Here is a 19,960-nt window from a genome sequence, read left to right on the forward strand (position 1 = left end):
TTCTGTAAACTGTTGCATACATTTTCTTTTATTTGAAATTTTTATAAATTTTGTTCTTAACATTTTATTACAGAAGGAGCTGCTGTGTAAACTGTAAACTGTTGCATACATTTTCTTTTATTTGAAATTTTTATAAATTTTGTTCTTAACATTTTATTACAGAAGGAGCTGCTGTGTAAACTGTAAACTGTTGCATACATTTTCTTTTATTTGAAATTTTTATAAATTTTGTTCTTAACATTTTATTACAGAAGGAGCTGCTGTGTAAACTGTAAACTGTTGCATACATTTTCTTTTATTTGAAATTTTTATAAATTTTGTTCTTAACATTTTATTACAGAAGGAGCTGCTGTGTTATAAAATACTCTGGATTCCTTTTTCTTTGGTATTCTAACTGGTGATGACAACTGTGATAACCTGTTGCTTACTTCTTTGCATAATATTTATTTTTTGTAATTTTACAAGATGTGTATACGTTTTCTTATTATTATTATTTTTTTTAAACTATTATTACTTTCTCATCTATTCATTTTTATTATGGCACCAGTCCATCACAGTTTGGTCAATGATTAATATTTTTATACATATATATTTTAATTGATATAAATTTTCATATATTACATATTTAATGTATTTGTATTTTAAGCAAATTGTACAATTCCATAAGAAATAAGATTCAGTGGAGCCTAAATAAATCTTGAACTCCACTGATTCTAGTAATATAGTTGTCTTCATAAGTTGTATTGTTCTGTTATCCTCATCGAGATAAAAATCTTGTACTAAATAAATTGAGAATAAAAATAATAATTTTTGAAATTTAATTGCTTTTTGTTCTTTCAATCAAGTTATTTCTGAAGGCAGAACTGAACAAACCTGAAAGTGTTTAAGACATTAAAAGATATTTAATCTTAAAAGGATTTATGTAGAAGTTGTTTAAAATTTAAATTGTGATTAAAACTGTCATTAATGGATTGAAGCATTAATAAACTTTATGTAATCACTCTTTGATGTCTGTTTTGTAAAAGTGTAATTTTGAACAATTTTTGTTATATATTTTTTTTAGTGAAGAAATTAAAAAACAAAATTAATATACTTTTATAATTATTATATTTCCTTGATTAAATCCTGGGATTTTACTTTTAAAATGTACTTATCTCTGGTGTTTATATAAGTGTAAACTCCAGTCTCAAAAAAGACTCAAGAGTCCTATTTGAGACGGGGGTTTACACTTGAGTAGGTAAAATTGGAAGAAACACCTTAATTACTCATACATATTTTGAGCTATCAAAACCATTTATTGACTGTATAACATTTGACATAATTACTGTCTTCATAGTTAACTTGATTCAGTGTCTTCCAATTCAGTTATTACAATGTCATGCATATATGTTTCAAAGCCATTAAAGAAATCAAGGTATTGACTACCATCTTCTCACAAAACTCACTATCTCTTTCCAATTGGAGTTTTCCTACTTACCATTTGGCATCTTGACTTTTGAAATAGTGCTAGCCAATGCTAGACAATTTAAAAGGGTAGAATTTTATTTAAACTTCTTACTTGCCGTTTTAGATTACATTAACCTATACAGTGCAGTACTTCAATATGTTTTCCATGCTTTTCAGCCTGGCATTTAATCAAGGAAATACAGTATTTATGTAATAGACATTATTCATAAATATTTATCTATAATATTACAGATAAATAAATAAAAAAAATGCTTAAAATATAAAGAAAAAAATTTGAAATGATATTGATAACTTTTAGAAAAATTGTTATTTATTAATTAAAACAAAATATTTTTTAAATATGACATATCAGAACACAATCAACTCCAGTTTTTCAAACGATAGAAAATAAAATCACTTTTGTTTCTTTTGTTTTTTTTTTTGTTTCTTTTTTTACTCTTACTGCCATGTAGGCATTAACAGGTTCTCTTCTTTTGTTCTTTACAAAAGCTATTATTCTTCAAAGACTTTTCAAAATAATATCACTCATGTTTTGATAGTTTTTATAATTATATAAAAGGTTCTGTAGCCAAATCAAATTTTTTATATGGTATATCATTCTCCTTAGTGTAAAACCATAATGTAGCAGTTTTCAAGTTCTTAAGCTTTTTTATAGCATAGAAATATCTGAAATCATAGCTTAATTTCAGTGTTTAATTTTCCTTCACTTTGTGAACATTTTTAAAAAAACTTTTTAAAATATGGTGTTATCTACATTATTATTATTATTATTATTTTAAATCAAAAAGATTTATTTTAGATTTTTTGCCACAAAATCTGAATCTTAAAAAAATAAATGAAACTTCAAATACATTTTAGCCCAGGAATGCACCTGCAATTATCTATTGTGCAACAGTTGAAAATACAATAATACTATCTCCATTTTTTTACATTTGCAAGAGATAAAAAAAACAATTTTTTTCAGACTTTTTAAAGATTGGACAGTAGTTTAAAAAATTTTAAACTAATTTTTTAATAATTAAACTTTGATTTTGCTGCCAATTGTACTGAAAATTATTGCAGAATTTTTTGTAACTATTTCAATCAAAACTTGCCATTAAAAAAAATTTCCTACTTTTTAAAACAGAGGTTAAAAAAATAAAAATAATGATTTTCAATCTTTTTTAATTGCAATTTCAATTTTTCTACCAAAAATATAGGTTTATATCATTACTAAACCTTAATATTATTACATTGTATCCTACTACTGAGGAAATCTTTATTTTAGATAATTTTTAATGTTAGACAAAAACAGGAATAAGCCATCAGTTACCACACTTATTATTATAATTTTTTCATTCATATAGAAAGTGAAACAGGAAAGGTAAGCTTTTATGCTCTGTCTATAACTTTTATGATTTATTTTATTATTGAACTAGGGCAAATAACTTTTCAAATCTAAATTTTTTTTATTTCAAATGCCTGAAACTAATGTAAAACAATATAAATGAGCTAAATGTAATTTTACAATTTGGATATAGGAAATGAATATACTCAGAGATAAAAGCAAAAATATTATCCAAAATTTCAAAGAAAGAAGTATCTTTGGGAGATATCTTATGCAATAAATGTTGCAAGTTGCATATCTAAAAACATGAAAGAAACTGAGTGAAGCAATAAGTCTTGTAATAGATTCGTGACAATATTCTTTTTACAATCAGCAATTGTCAATATTTTTATCACAATCATCTGCTTCTTAAAGTTCAAATTTATCAAAATACATAATACAAAATCCACAAATTGAATACATAGAAATGTCATTTATCAAGAGTTGTTTCAAGTTGCAAAAACTGTTTCATTTGTGGATTATCAACTAAAATTATTAATCTCTATTTGACAGCAATCCTTTATAAAGAGCATTTATGCCTCCAGGAAATCATTTCTACCCAGTCATTTAATAAAGATAAGATTGCAATATCTTCAAATATCAATGTACTAGATGGACAGCTGAAGCAGTTAAAGTGTTCACCTATCATTGTCCCAGATATGTTGGTCCCTCTCCTTCACTACCTAGCTTGCTTCAATGCAGACCTGGCCAAACATAATAGGTTTGAAAAAGATATTTTTAGTATCCACAGAGAATAAGGCCTGGAATGCAGATACAATTTTCTGTCACAGGATTGTTAGTCATAAAAATGGGAGGGAAACAGTTTTTAATACAAATGCATATATAAACCACCAAATAATCATAGTGATTAAAAAGATTAAAAATTAAAGATGCAACCTACATACAGTAGATCTGATTGTATTCTTTTAGCCTAAGAATATACCAGCAATTATCTATTGTGTAACAGAAAATTGCATGTGCATTCTTAGGCTAAAAAAAAAAAAAAGACTGAAAAAGTTACAAAAAATTCCACAATAATACAATTTGGTGACAAAATCAAATTTTGGTTATTAATTTAAAAAATTTGTTTTTAATTACCATCCCTATCTTAAAAAAATGTATTAAAAAATATTTTTCATCTCTTGGAAACATTTATAGAAAAAAAATATGGAGACGGTACTGACATATTTTCAAACAGAAAAATGTATTCAAAATTTTATTTATGTTTCTTAAATTTTGATTTTACACCAAAAAATTTAAAATAAATTTTTTCAGATTAAAATGATAATGTAGCTGACACATTTTTAAAAATGTTCATAAAGTGAAAAAAAATTAAACACAAAAAAATTGCATTCTCCTCAGCTTCTATGGGATGAAATGGATTAAAGACTTAAAATTTGCTATATTATGATTTTACACCAAGGAAAATGATATACCATTTAATTCAATTTGGTTTGAAGCATTTTTCACATGCTTATCTGGCTAGGCTCTTTTGGTGTGTTATTTGATATAGAACATAAATGAAATTTTTAATAAACAAATAAAATATTCAATGTTGTTAAATTGAAAAAAATAACTAATATCTTTCATTAATAAACTATCCATAAACTTTCATCTAACAGATAACATTTATGTCATCAGATAAACTTCAAGCAATGTTCAGAATATAGAATATAAAATATACACCATCATTCACAATTGGTATTGCTGGCAATGAGAATTTTTAAACTTTGAGATAGTTTCATAAATGAATGTTATAATTAAATTTAAACTATTCACATATTTACATAAAATCAATTGTATAATTATCATGATGTAGCTATGGTTAAAATTATGAAAAAAACAAAATAAAATCAAGTTTGCAGATATAGTAAAAGAAGCAATAAAATTACATTTATATGTTTACATTACATTAAATACAGTGAAGTTAATATTTTACATATATTAATATATGAACATATTAGTTTACATAATAATATATGTAAATATATAATTTATTCCAAAGTTTGAGAGAAATTTTTAGTTTGATATGAAAAAATTTTGTTTGATTATACATTTAACGTATTGCATATTAAAATATATAGTTATTTTTACTAAGAAACAATGACAAAGTCAATTGCAAAACAATAATAAATTAATACCATTTAGATTTCTAGAATTCCAGACATGTTTCAAATAGTACAGTTTTTATTATATAATTACAAACAAGATTCAAAAAGGACAGAAAACAGCACAGTTCAGCCATTTCACGAATTTTGATCAAGCAACATATAGTATTTGAAAGGGGCTCTATAAGCTTAAAAAAAATTTACTCTAATGATATCTTGAGATAATGTGTATTAAAAAAAATTTCAATCATAAGCATCATTAAACTAATTTTATAACAATATTTCTGTATTCCATAATCTGAGGTACACTCAGTTTACAGTATCTTGGATAATTTGGACTTTACTGTATTTCACTACTTAATTTCTTCTGCGGCAATTTGAAAAAATTGTAGACCATTGCCTTAATCTCGAGAACAGAGTTAGATAGATGAAAGTCATGACCAGATATGAAAAACTTAGGTGCAGGAGACCCCAATTAACTAAATACGAACTTCCAGTACAAATGGAAGTCATGCTATTTCAATTCAAAAATTTTCTCCTGAAAGGAGTTAAGATAGGTGAGTGGCATAACTCAGAAAAAGTATGATGTATAGGGAAAAGCCACTACTAATTTAAAGGTGGAGAACCTGTATTTTAAATTTAAAATATGATTAAAAATTTCTGCCTGGCATTTTGACAATGTCACAATAAATAATTGCTCATTATAATTTATATATTTTACATATGTCATAATTAACACATTATGGATACCATATGATTTACTGTTAATAATAATTTTGCCAAATACAAATTTAACCCTACTGTACTCAAAAAAGTAAACTTTTCATTTGCATTTTATTTGCACAGATGATTAATCTTTTAAGAAATTTTAAATAATTTTATAATCTGATGTAAATTAATAAAAAATGTTTTTATTACTAAATTATTTTGGAATTTCTTCTGAAATTCATTAAAAACTTTGTTTCTGATCTAATCACTAAAGAAAAAAATATGATAGTTGTTTTATATTTGAGAATTATTATTCTTTATCCAAGTCTAATTTTATCATTTAACGTTTTTTTACATTATAATAACTAATAGTAAACTGTATCATTATTAGAAACAGTTTTTAATGTAAGCATATACTAAAACAGCTATCCTGACTAAAATCTTTTTATTATAATAGTATTGTTTTATTTTAGTACAACTGCACATTCTATCAGATATGTAAATTTTAATTCTAAATCTAAAACTTAGTACCACTTTGTTTTTGCTTACTTTACAAGTTGTTTTTTTTCCATATGTATTTTATTATTCTGTTTTCAAAAATTGATTTTAAAAATATAATTTATTAACAATTATATTTATTAAATTTGTGAATTCTTAAATAGTATTTTAATAATTTAATAAAATTTAATAATTAAATTTTAATAATTTAATAAAGAAAAATGTCTAACTTACTGCTAACATTAAAAATGGTCATCAATATATTGTTCTATTTATCTATAGAACTTAGAATTTTGTAAGCCATAAATAATGATCTTAGAAATGGAAGTAAAGAATGAAGATTCTAAGATCATCATATTTAAAATTTAATATTCACTTTTGCAATAAGTATGGTACAAAATACTATTATTATAAAATATTACCAGTTTGTTATTTTTAATGAGAACAATGTGGTCTTTCAAAATTTAGTAACTCAGATCAAAGAGCAACTATGTCAAAAGAAAAAATTCTCTTGATATCTTCCTTGCAACTGTCAAGTAAATTAACTCAATGCTAATTTTATCTAATGCCAAAAATGCAAATGCTAAAATAGCTTTCATTTTGAGATTAGTACTACTACATAAGATATCAAATTGAAACTATTGGTTTCTGGTTTGAATGCAATTTTGACCTTTTTTACATAAATATATGGATATGTATAATACAAAGAATTATGAATTCACTATAAGACTTGCTATAAAATTCAACATTTTCAACAATAAAACCAATTTTCAAAGACTATCGGATGGATGCATATAAATGAAATTGTGATATATTATATTGTGTATGATGCTTTGGATAACTTACAAATTTATGAATTTCTATCAACTCTCATTGCTAGTTATTGATTAATTGCAACTATGAATTATTGCACTGGCTATTTGTAATTATGGAAACTCAAGGTTTCATGGACTGAAAAAACTAGCCTGAGAGGCCAATCTTACATACACTTTACTTATAAATAAAGCAATAAAACTGGTATTACATTAGTATATGGANAAAAACATAAAAGAATTTTTCTATCAGAAATATAAAAGGCTGGAATTACAAGGGAGAATTTCAAAGTTCGGGGGAATACTATCTGATCAGTATATACTGGGTTGAACATTGATGTCAACGTCTCCCACACTCCGAAACGTTTCGAACTGTTGCCTGAAGATAAAGGAAGACCAATCGGTATTTGTTATTTTATATTGCTTCTTCTTGTGTTTGTTCAGTGAAGTGTTCGTTGTCCGATCATAAAAATCGTTCACAAAAGTGTTCATTATCCGATTTGTTCGTTAACTGATCACCCACTGTATTTAAAAAAAACAATTATACATCGTGTGTCTGAACAAATTATTTTTATTATTATTATTTTAAAAATAAGTTGTTTGCTAAAAATATTATTGACAATTTTAATAACTAATTTAATTAATTTAATGCATAAATTCCTATTAAAAAAATTACACATGGAAATAATCATCACTAAAATTTTTCACTTAGTTAATTAATAATTCATGTATATATAGTAAAATTTATTTAAAATGAAATACAATGATACAAGCCAATATTTTCTATTTGGCAGGTTTCAATTATAAAATGTTATGTTTTTATCAATTAACTCCCAAGAAGAGTTAGCTACAGTTGCTAAAAGGTCAATCACAATTCAAGCCAGAAGTTACCCCATTAATAATGATATAAAGTTTAGCTACTGTTACACTGAAAAACTTGGCTTTATTCAGATTGTGTTACACAATCAGTATCCAAATGTTTCCAATTTCTATATTAAACATTACAGATTTCTAGTTTATAATGTTATTTTAGACAACAAATTATTTCAATCTAAAATTTATTTTCTATTTACATATATTTTCTTTCTGTAAAGTCTATTTTTGACAGATTTTATTATATATACATTATATTAAAAGAAAACAAAACAAATAAACAAAGTATTCTAAGAATGATTTCTATTAAATCATACTTACAGGCATTTGTTCTTTTCCTGTAGAAGATATATAAACCTGTAAAATAGAGATGATAAGTTTTAATATACAAATAATTTTTTCCTTAAAAAAGTAAATTTTCCAAACTGTATTCTGCAGAAGTACAAATTTCAAGAAAAATTTCTGCCAATAAGATGCAATTTGGTTTTTTTATCTTTAAGAAATCTGATGATGATAAATACCCTGTTTGTAAATTGGTTAGTAATTTAGAATTCCTTTCATATTGTTTGTTTTTGTTCAAAGTTCTCTGATAGATAAATAAATAAAAATTACGATTTGCCAAATTTTTTAAGACAATTTCTTATTATTTCTGTAAACTGTTGCATACATTTTCTTTTATTTGAAATTTTTATAAATTTTGTTCTTAACATTTTATTACAGAAGGAGCTGCTGTGTAAACTGTAAACTGTTGCATACATTTTCTTTTATTTGAAATTTTTATAAATTTTGTTCTTAACATTTTATTACAGAAGGAGCTGCTGTGTTATAAAATACTCTGGATTCCTTTTTCTTTGGTATTCTAACTGGTGATGACAACTGTGATAACCTGTTGCTTACTTCTTTGCATAATATTTATTTTTTGTAATTTTACAAGATGTGTATACGTTTTCTTATTATTATTATTTTTTTTAAACTATTATTACTTTCTCATCTATTCATTTTTATTATGGCACCAGTCCATCACAGTTTGGTCAATGATTAATATTTTTATACATATATATTTTAATTGATATAAATTTTCATATATTACATATTTAATGTATTTGTATTTTAAGCAAATTGTACAATTCCATAAGAAATAAGATTCAGTGGAGCCTAAATAAATCTTGAACTCCACTGATTCTAGTAATATAGTTGTCTTCATAAGTTGTATTGTTCTGTTATCCTCATCGAGATAAAAATCTTGTACTAAATAAATTGAGAATAAAAATAATAATTTTTGAAATTTAATTGCTTTTTGTTCTTTCAATCAAGTTATTTCTGAAGGCAGAACTGAACAAACCTGAAAGTGTTTAAGACATTAAAAGATATTTAATCTTAAAAGGATTTATGTAGAAGTTGTTTAAAATTTAAATTGTGATTAAAACTGTCATTAATGGATTGAAGCATTAATAAACTTTATGTAATCACTCTTTGATGTCTGTTTTGTAAAAGTGTAATTTTGAACAATTTTTGTTATATATTTTTTTTAGTGAAGAAATTAAAAAACAAAATTAATATACTTTTATAATTATTATATTTCCTTGATTAAATCCTGGGATTTTACTTTTAAAATGTACTTATCTCTGGTGTTTATATAAGTGTAAACTCCAGTCTCAAAAAAGACTCAAGAGTCCTATTTGAGACGGGGGTTTACACTTGAGTAGGTAAAATTGGAAGAAACACCTTAATTACTCATACATATTTTGAGCTATCAAAACCATTTATTGACTGTATAACATTTGACATAATTACTGTCTTCATAGTTAACTTGATTCAGTGTCTTCCAATTCAGTTATTACAATGTCATGCATATATGTTTCAAAGCCATTAAAGAAATCAAGGTATTGACTACCATCTTCTCACAAAACTCACTATCTCTTTCCAATTGGAGTTTTCCTACTTACCATTTGGCATCTTGACTTTTGAAATAGTGCTAGCCAATGCTAGACAATTTAAAAGGGTAGAATTTTATTTAAACTTCTTACTTGCCGTTTTAGATTACATTAACCTATACAGTGCAGTACTTCAATATGTTTTCCATGCTTTTCAGCCTGGCATTTAATCAAGGAAATACAGTATTTATGTAATAGACATTATTCATAAATATTTATCTATAATATTACAGATAAATAAATAAAAAAAATGCTTAAAATATGAAAGAAAAAAATTTGAAATGATATTGATAACTTTTAGAAAAATTGTTATTTATTAATTAAAACAAAATATTTTTTAAATATGACATATCAGAACACAATCAACTCCAGTTTTTCAAACGATAGAAAATAAAATCACTTTTGTTTCTTTTGTTTTTTTTTTTTTCCTTTTCAGCTGAGTGAGAGGACAGAAATTAAATCAGTTTTTTTCTGAAATTTTTCAGAAGTCATTTTTACTGATATTAATTATACTAAATTATATAGTGCTAAAGTATCCAACAATGGATATTTTTACATATATATAGTACTAAAAGGAACAGAAATTTCATCAGTTGTTAGTGAATGTGGTAATTTTACTTCCCAGAATCTATACTTTAAATTTTTTTGTGTTATCAATGACACATCTTTTTCTTTATAATCAAGCAATTTAATATGACTGCTTCTTTTTGATGCTTACAAAAGTCATTAGTATTTCTTTATCCTGAAATATATTTTGGTAAGAATTTCTAACAACAAATAGAAAACATTTGTATGAAGAAAAGAGATTTTTCTATGACTATGTTTCTTAAAGTATGTTAGGATTGTGGGTATATTAAACAATTCATACATTTCTGAATTCTCGTTGTAGATTTTATGAGAGGTGAGCATAAGTTGCCTGCACATTACTAAAATATACATATAGTAATGTCTGCCTTTATACCTTAAAAAAAATTTAATTTCTCTTCATCTTCAGTGGCAATATCTATTAGATTGACTGATTTAGATTAGGAACATATTTGTCAAACCAAATCAAGTTATTTAGAAATAAAATTTAAGAAGTCTTGAAACATACTTTTGAAAATCTTAATTTGGAGGACATAAATTGTAAATTGACATAACTTATAACAAAATCAAATACAGAGAAATATAAAATTTATATGCAGTGGTTTTCATCAAACCAATCTGTTAATTTAAAATTGAATTTTTATATGACTAAAGAAAAAAAAACAATTTGGTTATGCTTATTGAATTTTTAATTTTATTAAGGTTTATATGTATATATGGTATAATATATGAATAATAATGAATTGTAGTTATTTTTTTTTTTTTAAATGTTCAATTTAAGTAGAAAGTTATAATTTACTTGTATTATTGTTTTTTCAGATAAACACTACTATTAACGTCCAGTTTGAGCACTTAAATTTATTTTTTAGCTTTCAGTGATAAAATGGAAAATTCTACATACTACAACATTGGATTACAGTTTATAGAAGCTTGTGTTGACATTGAATATTTAAGTTGGCTGATTTGGTTATTTACACCTGTAGTTGTAAGTGAAAGCTTTTAATTTTATATTTTTAGTATTCAGACACTATTAAAAAATCATTTTATTCCATTTGTTTTGCATAGAAATATCATTATGAATATAATTGAAATAAAATCCAACCACCATAATATTTTCTCTATTATTTCATTTTATTAAATTGGCTTAAACTTTATACACAAGCATCTATTAATTCACCTGCAGCAACTTCAGTTAATCTAAACCTTACATAATTGGGACAGGTTGCAGATGGATCACTGTATTGTCCTATCATGCAATGTCATTGAGTGAAATAAGCAATATTTTACCAAATAAATTGTTGAAAATTGTGACATTTTAAAAAATTATCTTCTAAAAATTCTAAATTACATTTTAAAACTAAAAGCATACCCTAATAATTGGCTGTTTTAAGCATTTAAGTTTTATTTACTAATTAAACACTCATTTTCAAATTAATCTGGAATAATATTTTTTATATAATTTTAATGATAAATACATAATTATATCAAAATTTTCTACACTGTGACATGTTGAAAATAGTGAATTAAAATTTATTTTTAAAATGGTCATAGATCATAATCAAGCAATACTGCTGGATTTTTATTGGGCTGATTAATTTCTAATATAATAGATAATTTGGACTAGATGTAGGTGGTTAAGTCACCGTTTCATGTTAAATGTAATCATTAGAAATAATTTAATTTAGACTTTTCTGGAAGAAAAGATCAGTCCAGACTGGAACTCAAACTGATAACTCCTATTTATCATACAGTTGCATTACCAGTTACACTACCTGGAACTCCATTCATTACTTCCAGATCAATTAATTTAAAATAGATAACCACTGATCGATCTTTCTATTGGGTCATATATTGGGTTTAGTTTTATATGTTCTGTAAAAGATTAAAAGTATGAAAGTAGTTTAAAATTTAAGTTTTGTTTAATTTAAATCTTAAAATTAGCTAAACTTTAATGGAAAATACAACAGAATATATAGTTTATCAAAGTTTATTGATAATTGAACTGTTGTAAATGAAAGTGATATATGTCAGTTTTCCAAGAACTATATTGCTTCTGAGGTTTTTGTTCTTGACAGCATCATTTACATGTTTATTGTAAAGAAATAGAAATACAGTAGAGTCCCCTACTCTGAACATCACTAATCCGAACATGTTTCAGTCAGTGGAGAGGAAATTTTTCAGCTTGCAAAATATACGTTTTTTTTGTATTTTCAGTTGAATTTAAATTTTGTATTTTCAGTTGAATTTGTATTAATGGTACAAAAATATTTAGAATTCCACAACAAAAAAATTGTATTTTATTGTAGTACTGTACTAATACTGTACAAAATTAATAAATTAGTGTTTGACATGGCCTATTAAAACAGCAGATCTATACTTTAATTACACACAAAAACAGAAACAAAAGTCGTTGATGGTGTTGGATCTATATAAACCGGACCTGTTTTACTGCTTACTTCTGCATTATTTCAATTATTCGGCTAATTGAACAGGGTTTAGTCCCAATTAGTTCGGACTAGCGGGACTCTACTGTAGTGTGAAAACATTAAAATGAAGATTAATAAAGTAAATATTGAGGAAGGATCTTGATATAGACTTTACCTTGATATAATATCTTCNAAAACGCTCTCGGTTAATTAATAGTGTTTTTAGTGATGACGAAGAAAACATTGTTTATTTTATATTAATATGTATCACTTAAAAAATTTTAATGAAGATATTTATCTTAATTATGAAAATACACTAGCATGTCTTTTAATTTTTGGAACCTAACCCTCCTTTTCTTATTAGTTCTTTGTTTCGTATAACACGGCAATTTTTTGGAACGTAACTACCATGTTATACGGGGGTTACCTGTATTTTAAATTTAAAATATGATTAAAAATTTCTGCCTGGCATTTTGACAATGTCACAATAAATAATTGCTCATTATAATTTATATATTTTACATATGTCATAATTAACACATTATGGATACCATATGATTTACTGTTAATAATAATTTTGCCAAATACAAATTTAACCCTACTGTACTCAAAAAAGTAAACTTTTCATTTGCATTTTATTTGCACAGATGATTAATCTTTTAAGAAATTTTAAATAATTTTATAATCTGATGTAAATTAATAAAAAATGTTTTTATTACTAAATTATTTTGGAATTTCTTCTGAAATTCATTAAAAACTTTGTTTCTGATCTAATCACTAAAGAAAAAAATATGATAGTTGTTTTATATTTGAGAATTATTATTCTTTATCCAAGTCTAATTTTATCATTTAACGTTTTTTTACATTATAATAACTAATAGTAAACTGTATCATTATTAGAAACAGTTTTTAATGTAAGCATATACTAAAACAGCTATCCTGACTAAAATCTTTTTATTATAATAGTATTGTTTTATTTTAGTACAACTGCACATTCTATCAGATATGTAAATTTTAATTCTAAATCTAAAACTTAGTACCACTTTGTTTTTGCTTACTTTACAAGTTGTTTTTTTTCCATATGTATTTTATTATTCTGTTTTCAAAAATTGATTTTAAAAATATAATTTATTAACAATTATATTTATTAAATTTGTGAATTCTTAAATAGTATTTTAATAATTTAATAAAATTTAATAATTAAATTTTAATAATTTAATAAAGAAAAATGTCTAACTTACTGCTAACATTAAAAATGGTCATCAATATATTGTTCTATTTATCTATAGAACTTAGAATTTTGTAAGCCATAAATAATGATCTTAGAAATGGAAGTAAAGAATGAAGATTCTAAGATCATCATATTTAAAATTTAATATTCACTTTTGCAATAAGTATGGTACAAAATACTATTATTATAAAATATTACCAGTTTGTTATTTTTAATGAGAACAATGTGGTCTTTCAAAATTTAGTAACTCAGATCAAAGAGCAACTATGTCAAAAGAAAAAATTCTCTTGATATCTTCCTTGCAACTGTCAAGTAAATTAACTCAATGCTAATTTTATCTAATGCCAAAAATGCAAATGCTAAAATAGCTTTCATTTTGAGATTAGTACTACTACATAAGATATCAAATTGAAACTATTGGTTTCTGGTTTGAATGCAATTTTGACCTTTTTTACATAAATATATGGATATGTATAATACAAAGAATTATGAATTCACTATAAGACTTGCTATAAAATTCAACATTTTCAACAATAAAACCAATTTTCAAAGACTATCGGATGGATGCATATAAATGAAATTGTGATATATTATATTGTGTATGATGCTTTGGATAACTTACAAATTTATGAATTTCTATCAACTCTCATTGCTAGTTATTGATTAATTGCAACTATGAATTATTGCACTGGCTATTTGTAATTATGGAAACTCAAGGTTTCATGGACTGAAAAAACTAGCCTGAGAGGCCAATCTTACATACACTTTACTTATAAATAAAGCAATAAAACTGGTATTACATTAGTATATGGAAAATATTCATGAAATAAATTGAAATTAATATACAGTAGAATCTTGTTTTAACAAATTGCTTGGGCCACTGAAAATCATCCATATTGCAAACCACAGATTTCTTGCATACCCAGGAAAATATCCATTTCTATTTTTTAACCCCCTACATATGAGAAATACCTGTACTTGAAATTATTTAGTCTCTTGATATCTCTATTCTTTATTCTAAAGAAATACATATGTTACAAAGTCATACATTATGCCATATGTATGCGCAACAAAGATAACTGAAACTGTATACTGTAAGCACAAAAAGAGGCAAATTACATATGCTCATTTGTATTTCAAATGACTTCATGATTTGTTAAAAAAAAACATCCATCTTGGTTTGTTTTGATGCCATTTCTCTGCCTACTGAACATAACTGCTTGATATTAGCAATGTTGTGTACAGCCTGTTCATTTATGCTGACACTCGTCAGGAATGTCATCACATCTTGGAAAGACGCAACATCCTTGTTAAATTTCAGCACTACACTTGGAGCATGGCCAGAATATTCACCAGGTTCCTACTCAATTGAATCAGCCTGCTGACTCAATTCTTCAATTGTACATATCCAAGATGTAACAAGTACATCATCAAACTCTACAAATTCCTAGAAACACCCAAATATTAACTAAAAGTTGAAAAAGCAAGAAGTTAACAATAGATAGGGCTAGAAAAATCTGTTATTCTGAGTTATGAATTGCTAAAAGCAGGTAAAATTACATTTATTTGGCAGGACATGGGGAAATAATCCATTTTAAAATGAGACTCTACTGAACTTATTAATTATCAAATGTTTTACTAACCAAAACTTTAATAGTATTACCACAAACATCGTAAAATATGTTTTATCAGACTCATAAGAGAAGAAAATATCAGTCAGTTATTATTTTTTATTAAAAAATAAATACGTAACTAATCACTTTTTATTTGTTAAATTTTAAGATAATTGTTTAAATCTATGCTTCTCAGTCATCTAAGATTGTAGTAATAGTTCTAATATCTTATGAAACAGTACAATACTTTAACTTTATTGTATATGTAGAAAGCATTCTATAGAAATAAATATAAACGATAAATGAATAATTAGGAAAATAATAATATACTGTATAAAAGTCTAATAGAATGGGCAAAGTCATATTTAGACATCTCTGTAAACATCTTTTTAGAATTTGTTGTGGACTACAGTGGTCCACCACACTACCATTTTGAATAATTAACTAAACTCATATCCAGTTTAATTGCAATCCTTGACTTAAAACTCTCTAAAATATAACAATCAATAAAGAAGATCCCAACTGTTTTCTCAAATTTAATACTATTTTATTATTAATATAAAAATTAATAACTATAAATAGTTGGAATCTTGTAGAATAACTTCCAGAAAATTGTATCAAAAACCCAAAAAGCACTGGCTAGAATTCCTTAGAAACAGAAGGCAATTATTTTATCTTTTTTAAAATTCCTATTGTAGTCAAGGCTATAAAAGCTTTGTTCTGACTTGTGACATGTGTATGAATACAGAAAAAAAATTTTTTTAGAAGCATATTATATGGCTGTAGTTTTAAATATCTTTCATAATTTTCTTTACTTTTTTAAAATTATTTTAAATGATAGAATTTTAAGCTACAGAGTATTTTTCTTGTTTCTGAAGTGTAATCAATATACAGTTTCATTCATGTTAATTATATCATACAATTTTTTGCATAATTATATCAAACACAAAATTATATTATATAATTGGCATCCTTCTGTCAAAGTCAGTGAAGGACAATTTAATATAATGCCCATTTTATTATTGTCTTCTGAAAATTGTGCTGTCAAGTCTATTTTACAGCATTAATTTACCAAATATTTTGAAGATTATCAATTATTTTGATAAAAAATATTTGAATTCATTATTTGTCTTTAAGAAAAGATTAAATTTTCCTTTTTTTCTGATAATTGCAGATTAAGATATCCTGGAAATTTCTTACTCCATTAAATATATTATTATTTATCAATGTTTGTCTTATAAGTATTATTTATCTTTTAGTAGTAAAATTTCAGCAATAGTTTATTTTAATGCTTAATTATTTCATTCTAATCATAGCCAAATTGTTTAACAAAGAATTAATATGCACAGATAGAAGCAAGAAAATTTTCAATTTTTAAAACAAATCACAAATATGTACATAATTATAAAGATTTAAATATTTTAATTTATCATTTAATTTGTATATTATTAATTGTACATATATATTTGTATGTGCACGCTTAAATTCTTAAATATTAATAAACATTCTATTGACATGTTTTTAAATAATATTGAATTAATTTTATATAGCCACAGAATCAAAACTATGCACTAAAATTAATATGTGAAAAAATGATATTCTTTACAAAACAAACAAACAAAAACATTATTTGCAAAGATATGAAGATCAATTGGTGTACAAGGTATCCTAATTCAGCATTCTGAAAAGTGTAGGAATAGAAACAATATATAACTACTATTGGTTGGTAGCTGCAAGTATCTAGTCTGTATATGCAAAGTCTCAGTCTATTGTGTTGTATCATTGTATAACAGTTAAATTTAAACATAAACTCATCCTTCCCATTCTGTACAAAGAAGAGATTAGCAAAGCAGTAGACAAGAGGGAGAAAATTTAATGAGTTATTATAAAATTTCACAAGCGTTTAAGAAACATTCACAGAATAAAACACAAAGAACCATCTTTCTCTTGCCTCTTATAATGCACCACAGAAACAGCAAAGATGTTTAAGAACCTAAAGTTACAAGTTATTTTGCATCCCTATAGCTCAAAGCTGGCAACATCAGACTTCTGGTTGTTCCCAAAATTAAAGAAGCTATTGTAAAGTCTGTGCTTTTCATCAGATCTCAATTTTCAAGCTGCCTTATGAAAATGAAGTGAGGAAAAACCAATAAGCACTTCTAAGCTTGTTTTTCAGCATCCGATCATTTTTTTTCTTAAATTTAAAATTTTTAAGCTTTATAAATTTTAAAAATACACCACTTTGAGTATGGCTTTTGGGGGACACTGCTAATACCACCAATGCTTCAACTCTGGTCCTCTTTAAAAAATCATTAACATAATGTAAAACCTTAAGAAATTCTGCAGATATTAAGTTATAATATGCTAATGTTGAAGTGCAGTTTACATGATTATATTCCATATACTTTAAACAAATTTTAAATTATACACAAATTATAGAAATGTATGTAAATCATTAACAAAACTTTTTGCCACATTATGAAATAATAGTAATTACAAACAAAATATTTAATAAATAAAATAATTTTAACTCAGTCATAATCACAGTTTAAAACATTCTAAATATATTTTTTCATTGCTGTCACATTACTGAATCTATAGAATATGGCTATAATGGTATATTTCAGAAGTTAATGTTCTCTTTCTTAGATATAAGAGGATATTTGACTTGGGATATAACATATATTAACATAGGCAAGCTTTGACTTTTAAACAATTCACTCTTTTGTATCAATATTTGATACTTTGATACTCCTAAATCATTTTTCATACTAACCAAATTCAGAAATTCACAATTTTTGGCCAACAAATAAAAATTTAAAGCTATTGAAAAGTAGAACTTTCTACCAGTTTTGGTTTCAGTAACATCAAAATCATCGTAAAAATTAGTTTATAAAGTTGTTGCCTATTTATGTTTAATTTATGGTTTGAATATTTTAATGTTTTAGGCATTGAAACACATTAACTAAAAAGAAAATAAAACCTTCTTACCCTAATAACAGATTTGATAATTTTTCATTTTAGCTCTCTGGAAATGAAATTCCGTTTATAACAACTCTACAACTTTTGGACATTGGACTTTATATGCATTTCTAGAAATGTTTTAACTCTGAAAGTCAAGGACTGCATGTACTAAACATTTCAGATAATCTAAATAAAAATATAATTGATATTGTTAGGTATATTAAATACTTGGATTGGATGTCATGCCAACAATTGCATTAATTCAATTAGAAACTTCAGACTAAGAGGCGTTAAGGAGAATTAAAAGAATATTTTAATCTTGCAAGTGCTTTCAATGTAAAATTTTACTTTATAATTGATATTTTTCTTTTTAGTGAATTTGTTTAAAAAATTTTATATATTAAATTTTACTTTTTTCTACAGAATATAAAACAATTTTATTCAAAAATTAACTTGCAGTTTAACAGATTCAGTCAGATAATTAGTCTGAAAAATGTGCAGTTCAAATACATTATTAAATAAACAAATCAGTAATGAGTTGCTCGACTTTTCTGGCAATGATTAAAATTTTGGTGGCAACCACATTTTAGTACAAATCTTCTTATATTTATAACTATTATAAAACGATAAAAAGCTTAATTTTGAGGGTAGGGATAAGTTTTATACAAAATTGTAAATGCTAATAATGAGTAAAATTGTCATTAAGTCCAATCCTACTGGCCATACACATGACCCCCATTATCTCCCCATGTACTGGACCTCTAACCACCAAAATTTAATGGCATCAATTCCCCTAATAAACAAACCTCCCTATGAAATTTCAGAAATTTCTGACAAAAAGCATAGGAGTTATTAAGCTTCAAACAGGGTGAACAAAATTGAGCCCCACTCACTCACTCACATACTAACATCCTTCCTTACATACAGAAATTACCCCCAAATTTGTTTGTATTTCTTTATGCTTCAAGATGTCCAAAAATGTAAAAATCTGGGGGGGGGTCATTTTTTGCTAGATTGCCATACTTTCTCTATGTTATGACAGCCAGGAAATTAAAAAATTCAGGAAATTTTTCACCTATAGTTTGGCTATTCTTTGAATTGTGAATATTTGGTCAATTGGTGAATCATTCTTTCAGAATTTAGCTTGTATTTAAGGACAGTCATTTAGCAGAAACTCATAAATGTTTTGTATTTAGTTTTGCAGGACTTCTGTAAATATTTTGTAAGCATGATTCAGGAGTGTAATTAGTTTCTAGTGCTTTCAAATTTTCCTATCTCTTTTTCTATAGATGAGAATGGTTATTCTCATCCTCCACATCTTCTAATCTTCTGATGCTTTGTCCCTGATATTTAAAAATTTTAGCTGCATACTTCA

The 19,960-nt window shown here is 25.2% G+C and overlaps 1 protein-coding gene across 1 annotated transcript in view; it reads right to left on the reverse strand.

Annotated features, from left to right (window-relative positions):
* Positions 1–19,960, reverse strand: part of LOC111640581 (helicase domino-like) — a gene marked incomplete at its 3' end in the record, with an annotated part of 167,347 nt that overhangs the window by 3,563 nt on the left and 143,824 nt on the right. The window contains exon 35 of the mRNA XM_023386605.1: positions 8,154–8,189. Within this exon, the coding sequence (XP_023242373.1) occupies positions 8,154–8,189 (36 nt within the window). The remainder of the gene's footprint in view (positions 1–8,153; positions 8,190–19,960) is intronic.

Source organism: Centruroides sculpturatus, unplaced genomic scaffold (genome assembly GCF_000671375.1).
Source record: "Centruroides sculpturatus isolate CEXI.00-Female unplaced genomic scaffold, Cexi_2.0 scaffold1354, whole genome shotgun sequence".
Classification (NCBI taxonomy): domain Eukaryota; kingdom Metazoa; phylum Arthropoda; class Arachnida; order Scorpiones; family Buthidae; genus Centruroides; species Centruroides sculpturatus.